The 19986-nt window shown below is 39.4% G+C and overlaps 1 protein-coding gene across 4 annotated transcripts in view; it reads right to left on the bottom strand.

Moving 5' to 3' along the window:
- LOC118410101 (rho-associated protein kinase 1-like) overlaps nucleotides 1–19986 on the bottom strand; it is a 55992-nt gene that overhangs the window by 27453 nt on the left and 8553 nt on the right. For all 4 annotated transcript variants that reach the window (XM_035811597.1, XM_035811598.1, XM_035811599.1 and 1 more), the window contains exons 2-24: nucleotides 14503–14584; nucleotides 14129–14229; nucleotides 11197–11334; nucleotides 10182–10357; nucleotides 9650–9734; nucleotides 9152–9296; nucleotides 8599–8737; nucleotides 8229–8320; nucleotides 7083–7151; nucleotides 6348–6452; nucleotides 5821–5907; nucleotides 5308–5373; nucleotides 4839–4913; nucleotides 4488–4565; nucleotides 3977–4051; nucleotides 3683–3739; nucleotides 3350–3481; nucleotides 2807–2966; nucleotides 2274–2297; nucleotides 1841–1883; nucleotides 1269–1274; nucleotides 849–893; nucleotides 548–636 (exon numbers count right to left, since the gene is read on the bottom strand). In XM_035811597.1, coding sequence (XP_035667490.1) covers nucleotides 548–636; nucleotides 849–893; nucleotides 1269–1274; nucleotides 1841–1883; nucleotides 2274–2297; nucleotides 2807–2966; nucleotides 3350–3481; nucleotides 3683–3739; nucleotides 3977–4051; nucleotides 4488–4565; nucleotides 4839–4913; nucleotides 5308–5373; nucleotides 5821–5907; nucleotides 6348–6452; nucleotides 7083–7151; nucleotides 8229–8320; nucleotides 8599–8737; nucleotides 9152–9296; nucleotides 9650–9734; nucleotides 10182–10357; nucleotides 11197–11334; nucleotides 14129–14229; nucleotides 14503–14584 — 2069 coding nt within the window. The remainder of the gene's footprint in view (nucleotides 1–547; nucleotides 637–848; nucleotides 894–1268; nucleotides 1275–1840; nucleotides 1884–2273; nucleotides 2298–2806; nucleotides 2967–3349; nucleotides 3482–3682; nucleotides 3740–3976; nucleotides 4052–4487; nucleotides 4566–4838; nucleotides 4914–5307; nucleotides 5374–5820; nucleotides 5908–6347; nucleotides 6453–7082; nucleotides 7152–8228; nucleotides 8321–8598; nucleotides 8738–9151; nucleotides 9297–9649; nucleotides 9735–10181; nucleotides 10358–11196; nucleotides 11335–14128; nucleotides 14230–14502; nucleotides 14585–19986) is intronic.

Here is a 19986-nt window from a genome sequence, read left to right as displayed (position 1 = left end):
GGAATCCATCCCTTTTTAGACCCAGTTTCCCTTGATCATCGATCCTTCCAAAATAGGGAGCAACAGTTGGAAACTAGAAGGAATGGATAACAGGCTTCCTCAAATGTCAGCAAGTGTTAACTTACTTGTCATTAAGTTCAGGAACAAATCTGTCAATGAGGGCTGTATCCACCTTTAATTTTTCCATCCCACCCATTATCTGGGAGCCTATGTTGTTAATTTCCATGGTTAATTCTGTCATTTTAAGCATACCCCTCCACAAATTTTTATCACTACGATGTCAGAAAGTTCAGATTTTTTTGATGGACAGGATAAAATCTCAACAATCAAAATTCTGTCAAGAGACGGACCACCCTGCCGTCAACTACACTCATTAGTGTTCCTGAAGGTGACAGTGGTCATTGAAAAAATGATCTGCATAAACCTTTGTGTTGGAAGAAAGTTTAGCATTGAATTAGGATTACTACCAACACAGATGAGCTTCCATGATAACTGCACCTGTACTCTTGCATTCACAGCTTAGACAACAAAACAAAACTTAGCTAACCTATACTTGTGCTCCATCTCATCCTTGGCAGTCATCTCCATGTTAAGCTGCTCCTCCAGCTCATGTATTCTCTGGACAAGTTCTTCATTCTGATAGGGAATGGATAACAGGGTACATGTATGTAAGTAAGTCGGAACTGCAAATGTACATGTATCACTCACGGTCATTCAATGTAATTTGTAACATTTCTAAGAGACTTTATCTTGAAAGAATGATAAAATTAGGCAAATGTAAAAATATATTTGTAGTACTTTCTACTATGTTCTTATGCTACATGTATAATATTCAGCAAATTTCCTACCTTTTTAGATGAACTACTGCTAACTTGATTGACCATTCTTCCACCCTGAAATGTGACACAAACAGAATGATATAAAATAGCTGCCAACAATGAGCAAAGTGAGTAATTTCATAGTCACTAATAGTCATAGTACAAATGAATAATAAATAAAAGACAACAGTAAGACAGGTTACAAACCAACACATTACTGTCGCTTCTGGCTTTGCCTATGACAACAACATGCACACATGAACGCCAAATAGCAATTACTCAAGCAACTGGATATGATTTTGGAAACAGTGAGACATTACAGATATCATCTGTAATCTTTTATAAGTGAATAATACACACATGAACATTCACACACATCCCTCCACCCCAAACACACAAAATGAAAAAAAGTGATGTCAGAATGCGAAGGCAATGAGATGTGGGACTTACATCAATCTGAACATGACAGCATCACAGGAGCCACAGATAGAAAGAGACAAAAAGTTTTAGTCACAAGGGAGGCAAGAGGAAAACTACTAAATTGCTAACAGATGATTTTATTACCTGCACAGGTACGAAAGCAAGTTGTAACACAAACATCCTTGCTTTTCATATTGCATTTGCTAAGCAAACACTAGTGCCTTGGTTTCGGTAACATAAATAACTCTAACCACAAGTGTATATGTGCAGTTCTACACTTCTGCCGGTTTATACATGTGTAGTTGAGAAAAAGCTTCTACATGTATTGGTTCACATGGAAAATGGCCGAAATGACGTAAGAAATGCATTCTAACAGTCAAACTTTTGATATTATTAAGGAAATTGGATGCCTAACAAAATGCTATCAGGAAAGGAGTGCCTGATGAAAAAGCATTATACATGTATGAATAAGCTCTTGGGGAAAATGGCAGAAATGACACAAGAAACACATTTTACCAGTCACACTTAGCCTGAGTAAAGGATGCCTGATGAAATGCTATCCCTATATTATAGAACACATAGTTCCCACTTCAGGATCTTACCTCCTCAATTCGATTGTCTGGTCTCAAACCAACCTGAAACACTCTGTAACAAAGGAAATACAACAACTTCACACATGTAGTATGTAAAAGAAACATCAAAACATTACATCAGAAACAAGTGATAACACAACATCAATGAAAAGCAACTTGCAGGCCGATTGGAGCTTTCATGAATAAACAAAGGTTCAAACAAACAAATAGGATAGAATGGTGACTAGATGCAAGATGTTCTAAATGGCATAGAATGGAGCAATGTCGTCAGCATGCAATACAAGAAATGCAAAATTCTAGGTATGAACATCTTTGTGATAAGAATCAATGCAGTAAAACTCTGGGACTGAAACATTCTATATAAAAGCTACAATGATAAGCAACTTTTTTGTGCATCTTGCAAAACATGCAAGAACAAGAGTGTGTCAGGAAGGTGACTTACTGACTCAAGGTATATAGGTAACACCTGTATGGCAAGGTAGAGAGGAGAAGAGCATGGAGAAAGAAAGAAGAAAGTTACCAGAAGAGTGAAGTACAATGATCAACATTGCGTGACTAGCTACCTTAAAGCTTTTGCATAGATAATCTACTGACATGTTGCATAAATACTCTATTCTTACACTGGAAGTCTATACACACAATTCCGAGTTGTACCGTTGTATTGCACTACAAAGGAGACTATAAAGTTGAGACGGGATGTTTTTTTCTAAAAGTGGGAACAGTCTATAAGCTCACTAAGGTAGACACAGTCAACAAAATCCTTGTCTTCGGTTTGGTTCAAATGACACAAATAATGTTACAATTTCCAACATTTTCAACTACACATTCTACATATGTAGATATTGCAGAGTAAATAAATTAACATCAACGAATGCATGATTTTCTTCCATACTAAGTTACAGATGCAGAGTTGCTACAAGTTTCTATTTCATAAGAAGACAGCACATTGTGTACACATGTATATGTAGAACTTACGGACTATCCTTAATAAATGTAAAACCGATGAAAGGCAAGTGGTTGCCAGCGAAGATTTTTGGCGTGGGGAAGGTCTCATCCTCCCCTTTGTCGTCCTCGATATCGTCAAAGTTACTGGTGTCGTCATCCCCCCTCAGCTCTGGGACAACAGGCGGAACAGCTGCGAGGGGAAAACAAGGTGTTTGATGAGGAAGTTCCATTTTACCTCCTAAACCTCACCATCTGGAAGACACTGGTGGAAGTTGATCTGTGGATAATGATGCTGACATTGTTAATAAAAGGCAACAAGCTCAATCTCCATGCAGCTGCATACAGTGTGCATCAGACTGTTTGACACAAAAGTTTGGGTCAACTGACAACCATGCTAATCAAGCTTACACTCTTCCTTTCTTAATCCACTTAATACATAGACATCATCAAAGTTCCCAGTATCACAGAGTTGAGTTCAGTAACTTCACAGGTGATACAGAGGTCTTACCCCGGTAATAACCATGGAAAACATTTCATCCTTAACCTTACATGCTGTCCTCATCAACATTGTACCTTCTCCATCTACCCCTTCCTCCTCCCCCTCCTCAGTTTTCTTTTCTTTATCTTCTGCTCCTGGTAACACTTCTGCAAATGGCATGGGCTGTACCACTTTGGTTGGGGAGGGTACAGGGGTGGCATCTGGGTCTTGGAATGAAAGATGACCAGAGGCAGAATAAAAGTAAAGATGAGAAACATTGCAAAGTACAGCAGATCTAAGTCAGAAACAGAAAAGGATCATGCAGTTGGATAATAAAACAAAACAGCAAGGAAAATGTAGCACAGATGCAAAGGCAAGGATGTAAGAATCTGCATCAGAATGATGTTTAAGAATGTAAGAAAAAAAACCTTCATCAACAGATAAGTCCCCATGGCTCAAACTTAGGCTGGAGTTGGACCCTTCATCTTATGGGTGAGAAAAGCAAAGGAACAGTGAGAGCAAGAAATATTACAGCAAGAAGGAGGAATTGATTTGTAAAGCAGAAAAAACATGACGAAAGCAAATCTATGCAGCATTTTGTTACCACATGTCAGTAGTATGGCAAGATGAAAAAAAAAAAAGATGCAAATCTGTTGTTACGACAGTTTGGAAACTAATGGCATGTAACGCAGAGAAAGGCAGAAGCTGGTGGTGACAAAGACCTTCGGAGCCGCTGGAAGCAGGGATGTCACCTATGGTATTGCGGCGGTCAGGAGTGTCAGAACTGGGCGAGGCGACTGCAGTGCAACAGCAGTTAATGTAAGGTTACATGGGAGATGAATGGACGGTAGGAGTTCATGGTACAGTGGACCAGTACTGTACCATAAAAACTGTCCTAATGGACGATGTTCACCAAGGTCCAGTCTTGACAATGTTGCCAATTCAATGGGACACAATGCTTCTAAAGGTGAACGTATAAACTAAGGTCTTTTTCATATAATATGTCAGAGTATGACATAATCTGATCAGGCTATCCCCAAATGTTATGATTTTATCACCAACTACTTTTTGATCCCCATTTTTTTTTGTTAAGTGATAAAAAGAAGCTAGACATTGGCTTATCAGGTCAAAGGAACAGTAAAAAAACACAAAGAAGCACTTGATGCAATTGTGCACTGATGTTGTAAGATGCAAAAGCAGGATACGAGAGAAATGAGAGTGGATATCATGAACCTTCTGAGCGCATGTACTCCACAAGTGGGCAGCTGTGAGAGTGTGGTGGTTGGTGTGGTGCAGGAGGTGACAGGAGATCTGACGTGGGGGAAATAGGACAGAAAAGCTCAAAAATAGAAGTGCAAGTACGGAAAACAAATGCCAAAGCTATTGTATGGTTATACACAAAGACCTTTGACAGAAAGGGAAAATCAAGAAAAATCAAAAGAAAATCAAGAACATGGAGTTATAGGATATGGAAAGTTGAGGCTACATTGCACATATACGACAAACTATGACATGTTGAAAATGAGGACTTGAATGTTGTGAAAATGTAAAGACATGACAAAAGGGGAGGGTAAACATGACAACCTCTGAAAACCTTCCGAAGCAAGCCCTGCCTGCGTTTGCCAGGGAAGCCGGAGGAGGCATCAGATGCCTGGGTCCCTGTCAACCCAGAGAGAGAAATGTTGGAACTACACACAAGGCACTAAAACTTAAAGCATAGGAGAGAGCAACATGACAGGAAGGAAAGACAGCAAAGGAAGGGCAAATTTACAGAGTTGTGTATATAGCAAGGATGTGTAAACTAAACTTTCATGAAATTTCTAGAATTGCATTAACAAAATATTTTCAAAGCTCTTTCATACATGTACTTGTACAACATAACTGGAAACACAGCATTTTTCATTTTCTACATGTATTTGGATTCAGATTGGTTTGAGTTCCAGATTATGGGGACATCCTTACATGTTACAAAACTCTGCCTTTTAAGCAAACATAAAGGAGAGAAAATCAGAAGCTTATAGAAAAGCAAGCAAATCAAGGGAAGGTTATTAACTATGAGGGAAACCTTCAGAGAAACCACTACTGCTAGCTTTGGAACTTCTGGTATAGGACCTGTCACCTATCAGGGATGGGGGAGACAGAGAGAAAGTCTCAGAAAGACAGAAAACAGAACATGCACATTTCAAGAAAAAAGAAGTAAGATAGAAACAAACTAATGGGACATGCATTAACACTTTAATCATTTATGGCAGGCAATGTCACTTTAAGACAAATGCTGATATATTGAGTGTTTCTTAAACAAATTGGAGAGATACATGTACTAGAAAATAAATGACAGGCAGTAATAAACAGTTTGTGGAATTGCACAGCCGTGAATTGCCTGCCACATGTATACGAATAGAGTGATGAATGTGCTGTTCATTAAAACTACAATCTGAATTTGGAAGGAATTGTAAAAATCTCAATAGCTTTGGCAGAAACAGAACTGAAAGAAAGATATAATGGACTAAAGACAGACAAAAGTGAGTAAAGAAAGACAAGATGAAATGGAATATGTAGTGTGAACCTTCTTGGAAGGCAGGACATTCCTCCTCATACACTGAAATGTCTTGGTCACTTTTAAAGGGAGGAGAGTTGATCCCCAAATCCTCCACTGTGTGAACAAGTAAACACAGGTAGACCCTGGTGCTTACCAAACATGCAACAGTACATGCAAAGGAAGAGGATGAAATGAAGTAATGCAGTGCATTCTCATGTGTTTAAATTTTAGGATCTCATGGACTGAAAAGTTAACATAAGTTACAAAACAATGAAGAACTAGATTCTAGTCTTGTAAGTATATGAAGATTCTATAATGAGCACAAACCAGTGTACCAGTGTCAAAAGAGTGTGCAAAAAGGGCATGCAACAGAGAAAATAGTTAGGAGATGGCAATCATGGCACATTTATCTATTCATTTTTCCTTCAGTTCACTCACTTCTTATGCACCCTTGTACATGATGAGCTGACAGTGAAACAAAAGTGACACATAAGGCAAAGAGACAGACAGACAGACAGACAAAAAGAGATTTTGTCTAAGACAAGTGGAAGAACCTTCGTCAGTGTCGTAGTAGCTGTCAGAGGTGCTGTGTCTGGGTTCAGCGTTGATGGACCAGGAGGACCCTGGGGGGTAGCACACCTCCCCTGTGCAAGTGTACACTGTGTGGTTACCATGGCAACACAAGCCAGGTGGGGTGGGGGGCAGGAACAGAGGGAGGGTGCAGTATAGAGTGCAAGGTGCTGTTAGCAAAACTCAGGTGATTGTAGTAAAATAAAATAATACTTGTGCAAATGACTTGCACTTGCAGTGAAGCCAGTGATTCCCCGGCACTTACATTACTCATTCAAACAATTCAAACAGTAACTTGACGGTGAGATTCTTATGAATTTTGAGTTTCTAGATGAATATTCAAAGTTTGCTTGTTCCTTTGCCAAGTGGCTCCATGTGCATATAGATGGCAATACTAGCATCAGAATCAGAATGAGATTCATAAGGAAATACAAGCATTAACTCAGATTCAAGTGTGCAGTGTGGACAACACAAAAGGCATGCTACCAAAAGTGTTTTTTAACATACAATTTGAAAACTGAAAAAAAAATCCTGACCCAGTGGCATTTCATGAACGTATCTAAGTGAGTAAGTTAACTGTGATCAAGGTATAATGGTACAGAGATAAATTCCACATACTATGTCAAGAATATCACAGAATGTTGAATATTGAAAAGGGAGAAAAGCAAAAGTATAAATGGAGAATACAAAGAGGTGAAAGGGATTAAAAGAGTAAAGACCTGCATCTGGATCTTCAAAATATCTGGCATCTATGTCGCTCTCAAGCTCAGGAATAAAGGGAGCTTCAACTGAGGTACAGAAGAGTAGAGACAAGAGAATAGGGAAGAATAAGTAAGATAAAGACATAAAGGGTAATTGTTAAAAGAATGACAAGGATGAAGGATGTCCAAAAAAGACCATTAACAGAGAGAATCAGTATTCTTCTCTAATATGAAGGAGGCAGCTGTTGTAGTTGGTGAGATATGTACTGTATACCAGTGCATGTTCCTTCCACATTTCTTGTACATTTTGATTTCTACTATATAGTACAGTATAGTACTTATACTCTTTTATTTCTATATTGCAATTCCAAGACTGCTGATCTGAATTTCCTACAGGATTTGTAGGAGCTTGGATGTGAACCTTCCAGTGATCTAATCTCCCAGTAATCCTATACAGCTGACCCAGCTAAAGCAACTGGAAACAAACCATTCCCACTGTTTGTGTGGTATGATCAACCAACAACACTGTAATCACCTATATACCAACCTGAAACCCCCAAATCAGCCTTCTTGCACTCACTGACCCCAATCTAAAGACACCTGATACTACAGCATACTGAGAGCAGGGTATAAGCTGTATCTGTCTCCACCTGCTCACAACATACCACTAACAGCACTCCCTGCTTTGTATGTGTACAGAATATACAGGCTTGTAGATACCCACTGTACTTCATGTTCTGTTACATGATCATTGGCACAGAAGCTTGGTCTAGAAATTGTACTACAATGGAGCTTCCCATTGTACATAGGTTAACTTAACATAACACAAGTTGTATAATTACTTCACACTTTGAACCTTACTGGTTCTAAATTACATGAAAACATCCTGTATCAGAAACAAGGATCACATCTATCTCAGTATCTGTACCTCAAAGTCAAACAGGAATACCAAACTAGGAACATAAGCTGCCAAACAAGTTTATTTGCTACAAAATCATTAGTTCTATCGACATGACTTGCTATAAATTATATAATGCAGAAACAGTGGTCTAGTATTGAAGAGGATTGGCATTAAACCTGCAACTTTTAGAAATCCTCACAACAAACAAGCTGAAACATATTTCCTATAGGAAACATGTTACTAGGAGTAAGCTCCTGACTTACTGTCCCGGATGGTCTCCCAGGTCCACTGGTCATTCTGGAAGAACGGATGTCGTCTGATCTCCTCCACACCATTCCTGCCCAGTCGGACAGATCTGGCGGAAACAGCAGAAAAACAAATAAACAATCGATACAAAAGAAAACATCCTCTTTTTTCACTTCATCAGATTTCCTGAGACATGTAACTAAGCCTAGTGTTACATTACAGTGAATTCTAACATAATTAACTCAAGTGTCACTGACAAAAGGTAAAGGATGTCATCTGAAACATATGACCATTTCTAAAATCATATCCACTTTCATGAGTGATGATTATCATTGCTATTTGGCGCAACCTAAGTTCAGTAAACGTGACTTGTAGACATGAATGTACCTGTCAGATAAAAAGGCACAGATGAGGTTCTTGGCTTCTTTGGACATCTCCACATCGTCGGGGAAGCCCAGGGAGTTCTTGTGGTCCATGATCTTGCCATACGTCCCTACCAGGGAGTCTGCATAGAATGGCGTGTCACCTGGACAGGCGGAGGAAAGAACAATTATGTTGAGTTCAAACAATTATTAGAACGCTGTCTGACTGAATGAAAACTGACATACTACAGCATTTTGTTAGATGTTGTATAATCATCAGCAGCAGCAGCATCCGCTTGTGGCTGAGCATTAAAGTTCATGTCAGATCTAAACCTTCACTGTTGTGCAATAGGCATTTTAAATAGAGGAAAATAGAAATGTAATGATGACAAATGATGAGCGAAAAAACAAATAATCAAAGCTTGTGAATAAAAACAAATATCACTTGCTGCTAAAAAAAAGGTTTGTCATGAGAACTGTCTGAAATAGTATCAATGTGTCATGAAACCATTCAAAACTAGTTATCTAGACTATAATATGGTACTTTTAGCTCTTTGAGTGTGATGTATGGAACTTACCAACTAGCATTTCATAGAGGAAGACTCCGACGGACCACCAGTCACACTCCCTGCCGTAGTACCCGTCCCCACCCTGAGACTTCAGCACCTCTGGGGAGATGTAGTCTGGAGTCCCCACCGCTGTGTCTGACCGCACCATACCATTCTGTATAGGAGGGGCATACTTTATCACTAACTACATGTACTGTGTCATGGTCGACAAGCAGATTCCAGTGTATTATGTTACAGAACAACAAAGTTGTGCAACTTGCATGGTTTTAAACAAGACATATTTATCTACCAACCATGAATATGTATTTTCAACAGTAGAAACATGCTGTTGGAAGCCATCTGAATATCTACTATGATAATCTTAAGACATACAGTAAGGATTGAAGAAGCTAGAAAAGTTAGAAATGCAAGTTTTGATATATGTGTATATTTTATTATTTGCCACAATATATTTCTAGAAAATGCTACACAAATATGGCTGAATTGTTAACAATGAGAATAACTGACATCATCCATCTTCATACAGGTGCCGAAGTCAGCCAGCTTCAGGTGACCCCTGGCATCTAACAGCATGTTGTCTGGCTTGACATCCCTGAAAGACAGGTACAACAATTCATCAGTACTTGTAAGGCGGAAACCAAGAAACCCAAAACCCAATCTACATACGATACACAATTGTATTAGGGAGTGACAGCCAACACATAACAGTATACCAAAAATAATGAAAATTCATTTGTAGATTCTTTCAGCTGTCATTTTCAAACATAGCAATGTAGCTATAGTATAACCTCATTGACAGATGTAATGTACACATTTTGTAACCAATCTATATAGTAGCAATAAGATATAGAGGACAACAATTGATGGACAAAAAACAGAACGACACGACACGACAACAAGGTTTTTTATATATTGGTCATGTAAATAAAGAAACTCATTACTTAAGTAACATATTTTCTGTAATTTTTTTAGGATATGAATAATATTACCATTTCTCTGGTTTCCCTGGCATTTGCATAGGATAAGCATCTGAACCCACCTGTGCACAAACCCCATGGAGTGGATGGCGTGCAGAGCCAGCACCACCTCTGCACAGTAGAACTTGGCCCACTTCTCCGGCACGTCATAGTTACTCATCAGGTTGACCAGGTCCCCTCCCGGCATGTACTCCATCACCATGTACAGGTACTTCGGGTCTTGGAAGGCATAGTGCAGCTGGGGGAGGGCGGCAGCAAACACATCAGTGCTTGGAATACTTTTTTTCAGCCAGGTTGCCAAGGCGGCAGCCTGAGTCAAAGGCCATCTACATTTCAGGTTGTCCCACTTCCAAGTTATTACATTTGTACTTTCTTCAAATCAGCTACTTATCCACTGTCTTTTCTTCCAGTTACATGTAACTGCTTATGGTTTTCCTTATCAAAAGATAAATTTAAATACACAATCTTGTATCAAGAGATAAATACACAAGCTTATGCATGTAGGTGGGGGGAAAGAGGTATTTCAAGAGCAAAATTTCAGGTTGCACAGTTAACAATTAATTTGTGCCAAGCAAAATGTGGTTGCATTTCCAAGTGTGCAAGTGGGTATTTCGAGCGCTGCATATTGTCACCATCAAGGGAACTTGACCTATGTACTAACATAAACCTCTGCACATAAAAAACAAACACATTTTATCGAGAAGAGAGGGGATGATCTGGTGTGCTTGGCTGATAAAAGGAGAGCCTTGGCCTTGCACCGCTAGCTACTGGAAAACTGCCATAGTTCACCTAAGGTCTTCCACTTCACTACAGCTACTCTATCACTAGTAACAGTTACTGTAGATCTTGACAAAAGACAACAAAGGGTGAAAAGGTCAAGGCAGACATAGTTTTGATGTTTAAAGTTGTTTGATTTTAAATGGCAAACTCTACATTTCATGGTCCCTGCCCAAAAAGTCCATTTCATAGTGTTTAATATATACATGTATGTGTATATCACATTACCTCTAGTCATGAAACTAGACATGACTAACATTGCTGACACAACTGAGGAAAAGGAAGTAAAAGGAAGCATACCTGCACTATCCACTCACTGTTGGCATGTGCCATAATATCTCTCTCCTCCCAGAAGAAGGCTGACTCCGACCGCTTGATCATCTCAAACTTACTCAGCAACTTCATGGCGTACACCTTCTGTGTCTTCTTGTGTCGGACCTGTAAGACAAGAGGTGCTGCCATATTAGTAACTGAAACAATGTGGTGTAAAGTCTTGTGACATCTGCTGTACTTGTGCATGTTTTAAAAACTTCTTTGCTATTTCCCTCCTACATCCAATTCAAACATTGTATTTCTCAAGAAAGCAACCATAGTTACCATCATAGACACAAACAACTTGTATCAGAAAAATAAAGGATATGTTCTGAGGCATTGTTAGGATAATTAAAACGACAATTTCTTGGACCAAATGTTGTCACGTTTAGAAGACGCGGCCCACATACTCAGTCATAGGAACAATTTTCTTTCTATTTCTGGCTGTAACTTTTGTGCCCCTGCATTACAGTAATTATCTCTTTCATTTACAAGGTCCATTTTTAGAAACACAACTGACAACAACATGTGTGTGTACACACCTGCAACAATAACAAAGTTACAAACATTACAAACAGACACCAGTGATTTTGACATTAAAGACACAGCTTAGCATACCTGGTGGGCTAGTTAAGTGACTTCAATTACAACAGTGGAACACAGATTCCATCTTGGCAATGTGCCAGGGTCTCAATTTAGGCACACATGTAGTTAGACCAAGGTGGGCATTATGGATCAATTGGCAGGGATTAGACTAATGTTATACCTGACACTGCCTGCAAACTTATCACTGTCTAGTAAAAGGGAGAAATGGATTTGCTATTTGACATTCACAAGGAAAATAAGCCACATTTTCTTGTACTGTAGAATTATATTGAAAGGCACATTTCTTAATGCGTGTCACTTCTTAGTCTCAGTTGTTCAACTCTTATCATGTCAGACAAATTACACACTCCACTGCACAAAATGACCTGTATTTACCATATTTCAACAGTGACAACAACTTTGGAAAGGGGTACTTAACAGGACTGAGACCATTTCTCACACAGAATTTTTTTCTGAACAGGTAAAATTTTACTCCTCCAACTAACCATGACATGCTATCATCGCATGACTGGGATGTTGTTACATTTGGAATTGAATTACCTATGCCATAGTGCCAAACCATTGTCAGCTACTATAATGTTACATCTTGGACAGACAGGTGCATGTGTCCAACACCAGACTTCACTAATGCATTAGGCATATGATGGACGAATGGATGAATGAATGAATGTATGAATGGATGGATGGATGAATGAATGTATGAATGAATGAATGAATGAATGAATGACTCAATGAATGAATCAATGAATCAATGAATGAATCACACCTCAGAGCAGTATTTACATTTTTGTGTAATATGATTGCTGTTGTTGGCTACCAGAAATGTACAGTACATCAGCTGTATTTTCGAGACAGTGACATCAATCCTTCAGTGATCTGCAGAGATTGACGTACAAGCCAAACTACATGGAGAGGTTTGAAAGCACACTGCTGATTGATGTGTGCAGCTGGTGTGGGATCAGCTGACCCGACGAGCCGGGAACGCTTATGGTTATGTCTGCTACGTGAGCTGCGGAATCGACCCTGTCTCCCAACACCGAGTCTCCTCAGTCAAGAAGATGCCTGGGCATTACTTTCAGTTTAGACAAATGACGTGTTATGGGGCCGAACCACCAAAACAGAGCTTGTTTACACTGCGAATTCTCCTTCATTTGGCCACCCTTCCCTTCCATACACAAAGTGGGGATGTCTAACATACATGGTGAGGGTGTTTGCTGGGCGTGTGCGCTGTGACTGGGTCAGCAGGGCCAGGCCACCCCTACCACAGCAGCTTCCCTTGCCAGTTACAGTACTGACCTTGATCCAGCGTGCCCTGGGCAGGGTTCTTACACGCACTACTCTCATAAAACTCAAACGTTCTACTCAAGCAACATGCAGCCTCTCAGTGGACTCATTATCACAGCATTCTGGTCAGCTGGGGCAATACTTATTACCAGAAAGACAGCAGTTGAATAGACCTGTTTTCTGATTCCAATTTTTTGCTCAGCATTCTATGGTTAAAATGGATGCTAGTGAGTCTAATAAAAGTAATATGTAACCTTTCAAACTATTTTTAAAGATTTGGCTTTTCTTTGGACCAAGTTAATAGTACATTTATTCAGCTGTACATATGAGTGTTGTTTTTTTGTTCTTTTTACTCCAAACTTCTGTCAGTCAGTTTGTAAAGATGTCCCAAACGTGGGTACATGTTACATCTAGCCTGAATCAGCTTACATGTGGGCCATTTCGGCACTTCCAACTAGGCTGTGATATTTGGATGCCAAACATAACTGAGCCCCAGTGCCCCAGTAGGGCATTCCAGTCTGAATGACAGGGAACAATATTAGAGGGGACACGTGCGAGCCCTCTGTTTTGCTCAACTCATCACAACTTGTGACAGCGGCTCCAACAAATCAACTCAACCTACTTTATCTGCACTGCATGTGCAATCTGCAACATACTCGTATGACAGGGAATCCAATATAAATGTTAAAAATTTAGTTCAGTGTTCAAAAGAAATAAAATTCGCTACTGTTCTATTTTTCTTTAAATTTGAAACTTGGTCCTTTTCCTTTGTGACTTGTTATATTGCTAAAGAACTGTTTGAGTGTAATGTGGTGTGCTCTGGTGTGACCTGCACTGGTTGATGACCTTCCAAGGTACCCAGATCTAGATCTGCACCCAGATGAGCTTGTGTGTGTCATCAAATCCAGCAAGCAAGTCTGTTATCTAAGACACATCCCCTTCTACATTCCAAGGCAGGTGAATGTAGAGTAACATGCATCTTGTCATAGACTGAAGTTAGTATATTTCTTGATGGTAGACTGAGACTTACCAGTTGAACTTCACCAAAGGCTCCTCTTCCAATGACCTTGATCATGTCAAAGTCCTCGGCCTTAAGCCGGTTCTCTTCGATAAATTCAACCCATTTTTCATCTAGAGAGAAAATGTCCACAAGATTAGTGGCATTCTATAATGAGGATTTGTATCAGACAAAGAATGAATGCAAACGTAAAGGTACAATGCACACAAATCCTAACAATTTTGAACAACTGATCATGGACATTTAAGTTTTCTGTCAACAGCTGTCAAAATTAAAATGTTTTCTGTCAACAGCTATCAAAGTTAAAATGGTGAATTGAAATAGTTGGAAAATGTGACAGATTCTGTACACACGCTAAAAAGCAAAACCAAGGTCATGATACTTACATCTGGTCAGGAAATTGTCCACGTTCTTGTTCTTCCGCAGGGCAGGAAAATTACAGTCTGTGACAAGAGCCGCAATTCCATCCTGTAGGCAGAAGATGAAAAATAAGTTGGACTGTCATGATGATCATACTGTCGAAATATTCCACAAAGAAAGAACCTGTTCATCTACATGAATTGGTTGAATACATACCTCTATACATATGTATATGTACATTTGTATGTTAAACTCTAAAGTTTCAAACACCAGAATCTTTAGACTTCCTAGTGACATGACATCTTCTTCATGGGTAGAGTTTAGATTTGATTTACCTTAGAAATGCTGATTGTTTAATCTACTTAACAATTCCCACTGTTGAATTCAATTTTCACAGGCATTGTCTGTTTTGACCATACACTGTGTTCATGATGCTTATTGGATCAAGGTCAGATTTCCAAACACCAGTTACATCTCGTGTTCTATAGCACGTTACCCGTACAAATCTTCTCTGACGCAAGAAGTCAGAAGCCCAGCTTTCAACAGGCACAATTGTTTAGGTGCAAACAAACTTTGATTTGTACTTTGGTATGAAAACCGATGTATGTTTCCTGGGACAACAGGTGGAACCAAGAGGCCTTTCATACTGGCATGCTAGCTGGTGACCTCCAAACACCGGGGTCACATACAACAGCAGGAACCAAACTCTGGATGACGAAGTCACTGGAGGGAAGGACACAGGATTATTTCTGTCCAGCTAATTTTGGCTCTGAAGTATTCCAAAACAATACATCTGGGAGTTGTGCAGCTTACAAACGATAGCCAAACTAGGTAAGGTCTTGAATAGTGGTCTATTGGAAGAGACATTTGCAAGCATGGCTGGGTATAAGATATGGGGGATGGTGCATTTGCTAACTATGAATTCTTACTTCCTATGAGTCTTCCTGCATAGCTCCTTTTACTGAGAACTACTTTACTGACACATGGCTAGTAGGATACATGTTATAAGTGAATGGGTCCAAGCATTGTGCAATCAGGAAGGAAAGAAATATACTGCAAATCAACACACGAGTGAACTGATGGGGTTAGCCTTGCCCTCGGATAAACAACACATTTTCAGGCAGGCAGGCAAGCAATGTGAAGGGTCCCAACACCTTGCCCTGGGGCACACAAGAGATTACACTAATTTATAGGGGCATAGTCAGCACACAAGTCGCACAGACCTGCCTGACAGGAAGTTCTGGACCCAGACAACTAAATCATCCTTAAACACTATAGGAATGCTGCTTGTGTACATGTAGGGGCCTGCAGTGGACCACTTTGTCAAAAGCTTTGGTTAAGTCCATGAGTATATGTATTAGGTCTGTCTGGATGCCAATATTCCGGCTGACAACAGAAATGGACAACATAATGTGCGGTACATGATCTAGCACCTACCTACCTACACGGGTATGTTAATTACCTGGAAATGGTTCATCATTTAACTTGCAATATGGGAGTGTTTTTGTGACAAATCGTAGGAATCTTGAGTTCAGCTACCATGTTTAATTTAAGTTAGTTATGAGTGGTTTCAACTTTGTAAAAGTCACTCTTCTATTAGTTCTTATAAATGGTGATATACATATTAATATAACCCTTCTTTGCTCTTCCACTGGTGCATATGATGGTAATATCAATAAAAGAAACAACAGCATCATTGTCTGAACTTCTGAAAAGTTGAAATAGCTTCAACAATCCGCCTTAATTATTTACCAAAGGTTAACCTCAGCTTACATACAAACAGTTGGTCAGCCAAATAAATAAGGGTTGTCAGGAAACTGGGTTAGGGACGTGAGATACTACCTGAGGCCACATACTGACCTGGAGCTAATCCTGTTGGTATAGGTATTTGTCAAAATCCGGTCTGACACACATGAGGCCATGCAGATAATCAGAAATTTTCTCCTGTACGTATGACACATCTATGTGGTTGATGACAAATCTACAGCAAGTATTGTATGAGTAGATATTCATCTTAACAAATGCTTCAATAATGTGTCTACCTATTAACCTTTGGCCTGTTTACTTGACCTTAAAATCATCCATCCTTATACCATCTGGAAAGGTGAGTTTCCAATAATCAAAATAATCCCAGTCAGCAAAAACTTCATCAGGATCTATATCAACCTTACAGTTCGTTCACAAACGTGGGAACACAACAGTTCTTGTATGCAATGAAGCATATTATGTATACTGGATGTTCTGAACTGATCAGCTTTCCAATAACAGATGGCAATCATTGAAAGCAGAGAAAAGACATCCAAATACTGACTGTAGTGTGCTCACTAAGGGCTGATCACAGACTGGTGATATTTAACATACATGTATTTCATATAATATCAAACACTTTATACTTTGCAATGAGTCGATCCTGACAGGTACATGTAGATTCAGAAAATCACCCACCCACCCACTCACCAGGCAAAGCCATGTATGTACGTACGTGCACTATATGTTTTCTTTTACATTGATCATCCAGCACTAACATCCTGTAGTTGTGATGTTTTGAGTTTTGGGCATTAAGAAAGATTGTAACACAAGCAATGATGGCATTAGTAGGATTTTCTCTACAACTACCAAAATATCAACATAAATGGAGTTATCTGCATGCCATGCCACTGTGCCAAGCTCTTCTGCCTCGCTGACATTGTAAAGCTGTTTTATCTCGTGACAACACTATTTTCATCTAAAGGGCATGACATACATGTTGCACCATTGTAGGCACGACGCTTCTAACATCTCTTGCTATATAATTGTACACTATCATTAATCGTTGTTCACTTGGCATGAATTTTGCAATAAACTTTATTATCATATAGCCAGGCCCCGCGGACCAATCAGAAGTCCCCGTTCCACGTTGGTTATGACGCCGTAACACAAAGATTCAGGCCAGGCAGGTGTGTATCGCTCCTCTGATTGGTTAGAATGAATCGACACCGGCACCGGTGTCGATTTGCATTGACACCGGCACCAGTGTCGATGCAAATCGACACCGGTGCCGGTGTCAATTCATTTTGACCAATCAAAAGTAGCCTTACACACAAGAAAGTAAGGTATATGCAGGCATTGACCAATAAAAAGGAGCAAAACATATGCCAGAGCAGAGGGAATAAGTACAGACTGCAAGGGGGAATGGCTCCTTCTAACATTGATAATGAGTTTTGTTGTTCTAAAAAGCCTGCAATGTTTCGAATATTTTCTGTGGAAATTTTTGGTTTCAAAATGCAATGTGTAATCTCCTTACATATGCATGTACCAAAGAACAAATGTGAATTTTCAGAAATTTGACAAAGGAATTCACACGTATAGTACCAAGAGATCTATGCGTCATACAGGAGTTTGCAAGTTTGGGTAGGCTATATGATAAAAACGTTAATGACCCGCCTGTTCCTCGGTGTAAATGGTGTCATAACACCTGGTCCTTTGCTATAACCACCTCATAAAACCACCTCATTCGCTTCGCTCACATCGGTGGTTTTATTCGGTGGTTATAGCAAAGAACCAGGCGTTATGACACCATATACACCTCGGGGCGGGTCATTAACCCTTAAAGGCATACTACGGGATTTTTGAACAAAACAAAAAGTAGCTTTTCCTACTTTTTCTTTACATTGTTAGCTCAATCAACCCTATAGCATTGCATACCAATATTCATGGAGAGATGCTGCGACATCAATGCACCACATTATGATGTATAAAAATTGTGATCTTCCAAGAAACAGATGGGCACAGGCTGGTTACTGCCTCTGTGTGTTGTTGTTTCTTGCTTATCAGCCTGGCTTCCCAGTGGGGGGCCAGTTCACAGTTCCTCTGAGTACAGTAGACTAGCTTTCTGTACAAGGTTTCTTGCAGTTTTGAAGGGAATATGACCTTAGCTTGTTGATATCCTACAAAATAGACTAATAAGTTCATGATTATATGCTATTTTAGAATGATTAGATATAGGTGTTTCCAAAGAAGATCTCCATTGTGTTCTTTATCTGCAGTCTGCCATGCATGTGCTAACTGATTACCCCACCCCGGGGGACCTACCGGTGGCAAGCAAGACCTGGAGGGTCTAACTTGGGGGGACACAAGGTTACAGGGTGCCTAGAGCGGAATGTTTGTAGGCTAATCCTTTACGTTGCAAACGTGAAATAATGACACAAAAGTGTCAAAAAGTGACAAAAAGTAGTAGTAAATCTGATGTTTCTTAATTCTAGAATATTTCAAATTTGAGCGCAAAAAACTGCGTAGTATGCCTTTAATTATTATCCTACCTCGATATGTTACATCTTAATCATTTTTAATGTAATGGAATGTATACAACTGACAATGTTAATTGACAATGTAATATTTCACAAAAGAAAAAAAAATAGCTTGATCTTACTTTTACTTATCCATTTCAGGTGTATTACATTGATTCACAACTTTTGTTTTTGCATAAATATAGTGATAAAAAATGCAAGCATTGTAGATAACAAGGCATTTTAGAAGTTGAGACAGGAACCAAAGATGCAAGGCGGTTCAGATTTGTCCTTTTTCACTGTTCTAGTCCTCTTCCCTCCAGGAATTTTCCATCATCATGATGTAATACTGTCTGCATGTAACATGCCCAGGGGCTTGAGAGAGTACTGTGGTCCACTGGAATGTTGTAGGTTTACCAGACAGGGGTGAATAAGATCTTACTTACTGCATACACCTGTGAGAGCCACATAACCCTTTACAGCTTGTTTGACTAGACAGGAGTAAACACAGGTTGACAGGTTTGTACACAGCGAAGGGGCACATAATACTGGAACACCTCTACACAAATCAGGACTACCATTCTCTTCTTACAAAACATTTCATGCCGTTCAGGTACAGAGGTCGTTCTACGTCTGTGTACATCACTGTGCATTATCATAAATGCAGCAATCAACATTGTTTCTCCAAATCAGTCAGGTTACATTTTCCACTTAGGCCAGAAAGATGTTCAATACCTCAGGAAGTCGACGTTGAAGAAAGGTATCAGTACAAGAAGATGTGTGATAGAGCATCAATTTAGCATCTATATCAAATACTGGGATATATGTATGTCCTAGGACAAACCACAGTATAACTATAAGGCACACTTATGGTCAGTGGACTTATCTACATCAAAATCTCCTGACTTGTATACCAGTAAATAGCCAGTCATCAGCATAGTCTAGCCATAATATTGCCATCCTTGACATATGGTTTGAAAATCAATTTCAAAAATACAACTTTTGACAATGGTATAGCACTATTCATTAAAGCTTCAACCCATTTAAGGACATCCAGATATAATGATCACCCCCTAGATTCACATAAATGGTACAGGACATATACAGGTGCTTCAAATTACCGAACAGGGTCAATACCTAGACCTTTGGTTGGTAAGAAACCAGTGAGTTCCCCCTCAATAACAGACTGTTGACACACTTGTTACCTGGTAGAGTACTCTATCTGTAGGTATTTATAGCTGCTGT

The sequence above is a fragment of the Branchiostoma floridae genome, chromosome 2 (assembly GCF_000003815.2).
Source record: "Branchiostoma floridae strain S238N-H82 chromosome 2, Bfl_VNyyK, whole genome shotgun sequence".
NCBI lineage: Eukaryota > Metazoa > Chordata > Leptocardii > Amphioxiformes > Branchiostomatidae > Branchiostoma > Branchiostoma floridae.
The sequence above is the reverse complement of the archived record's forward strand: the minus strand, read 5'-3'. Positions and strand labels throughout refer to the sequence as shown.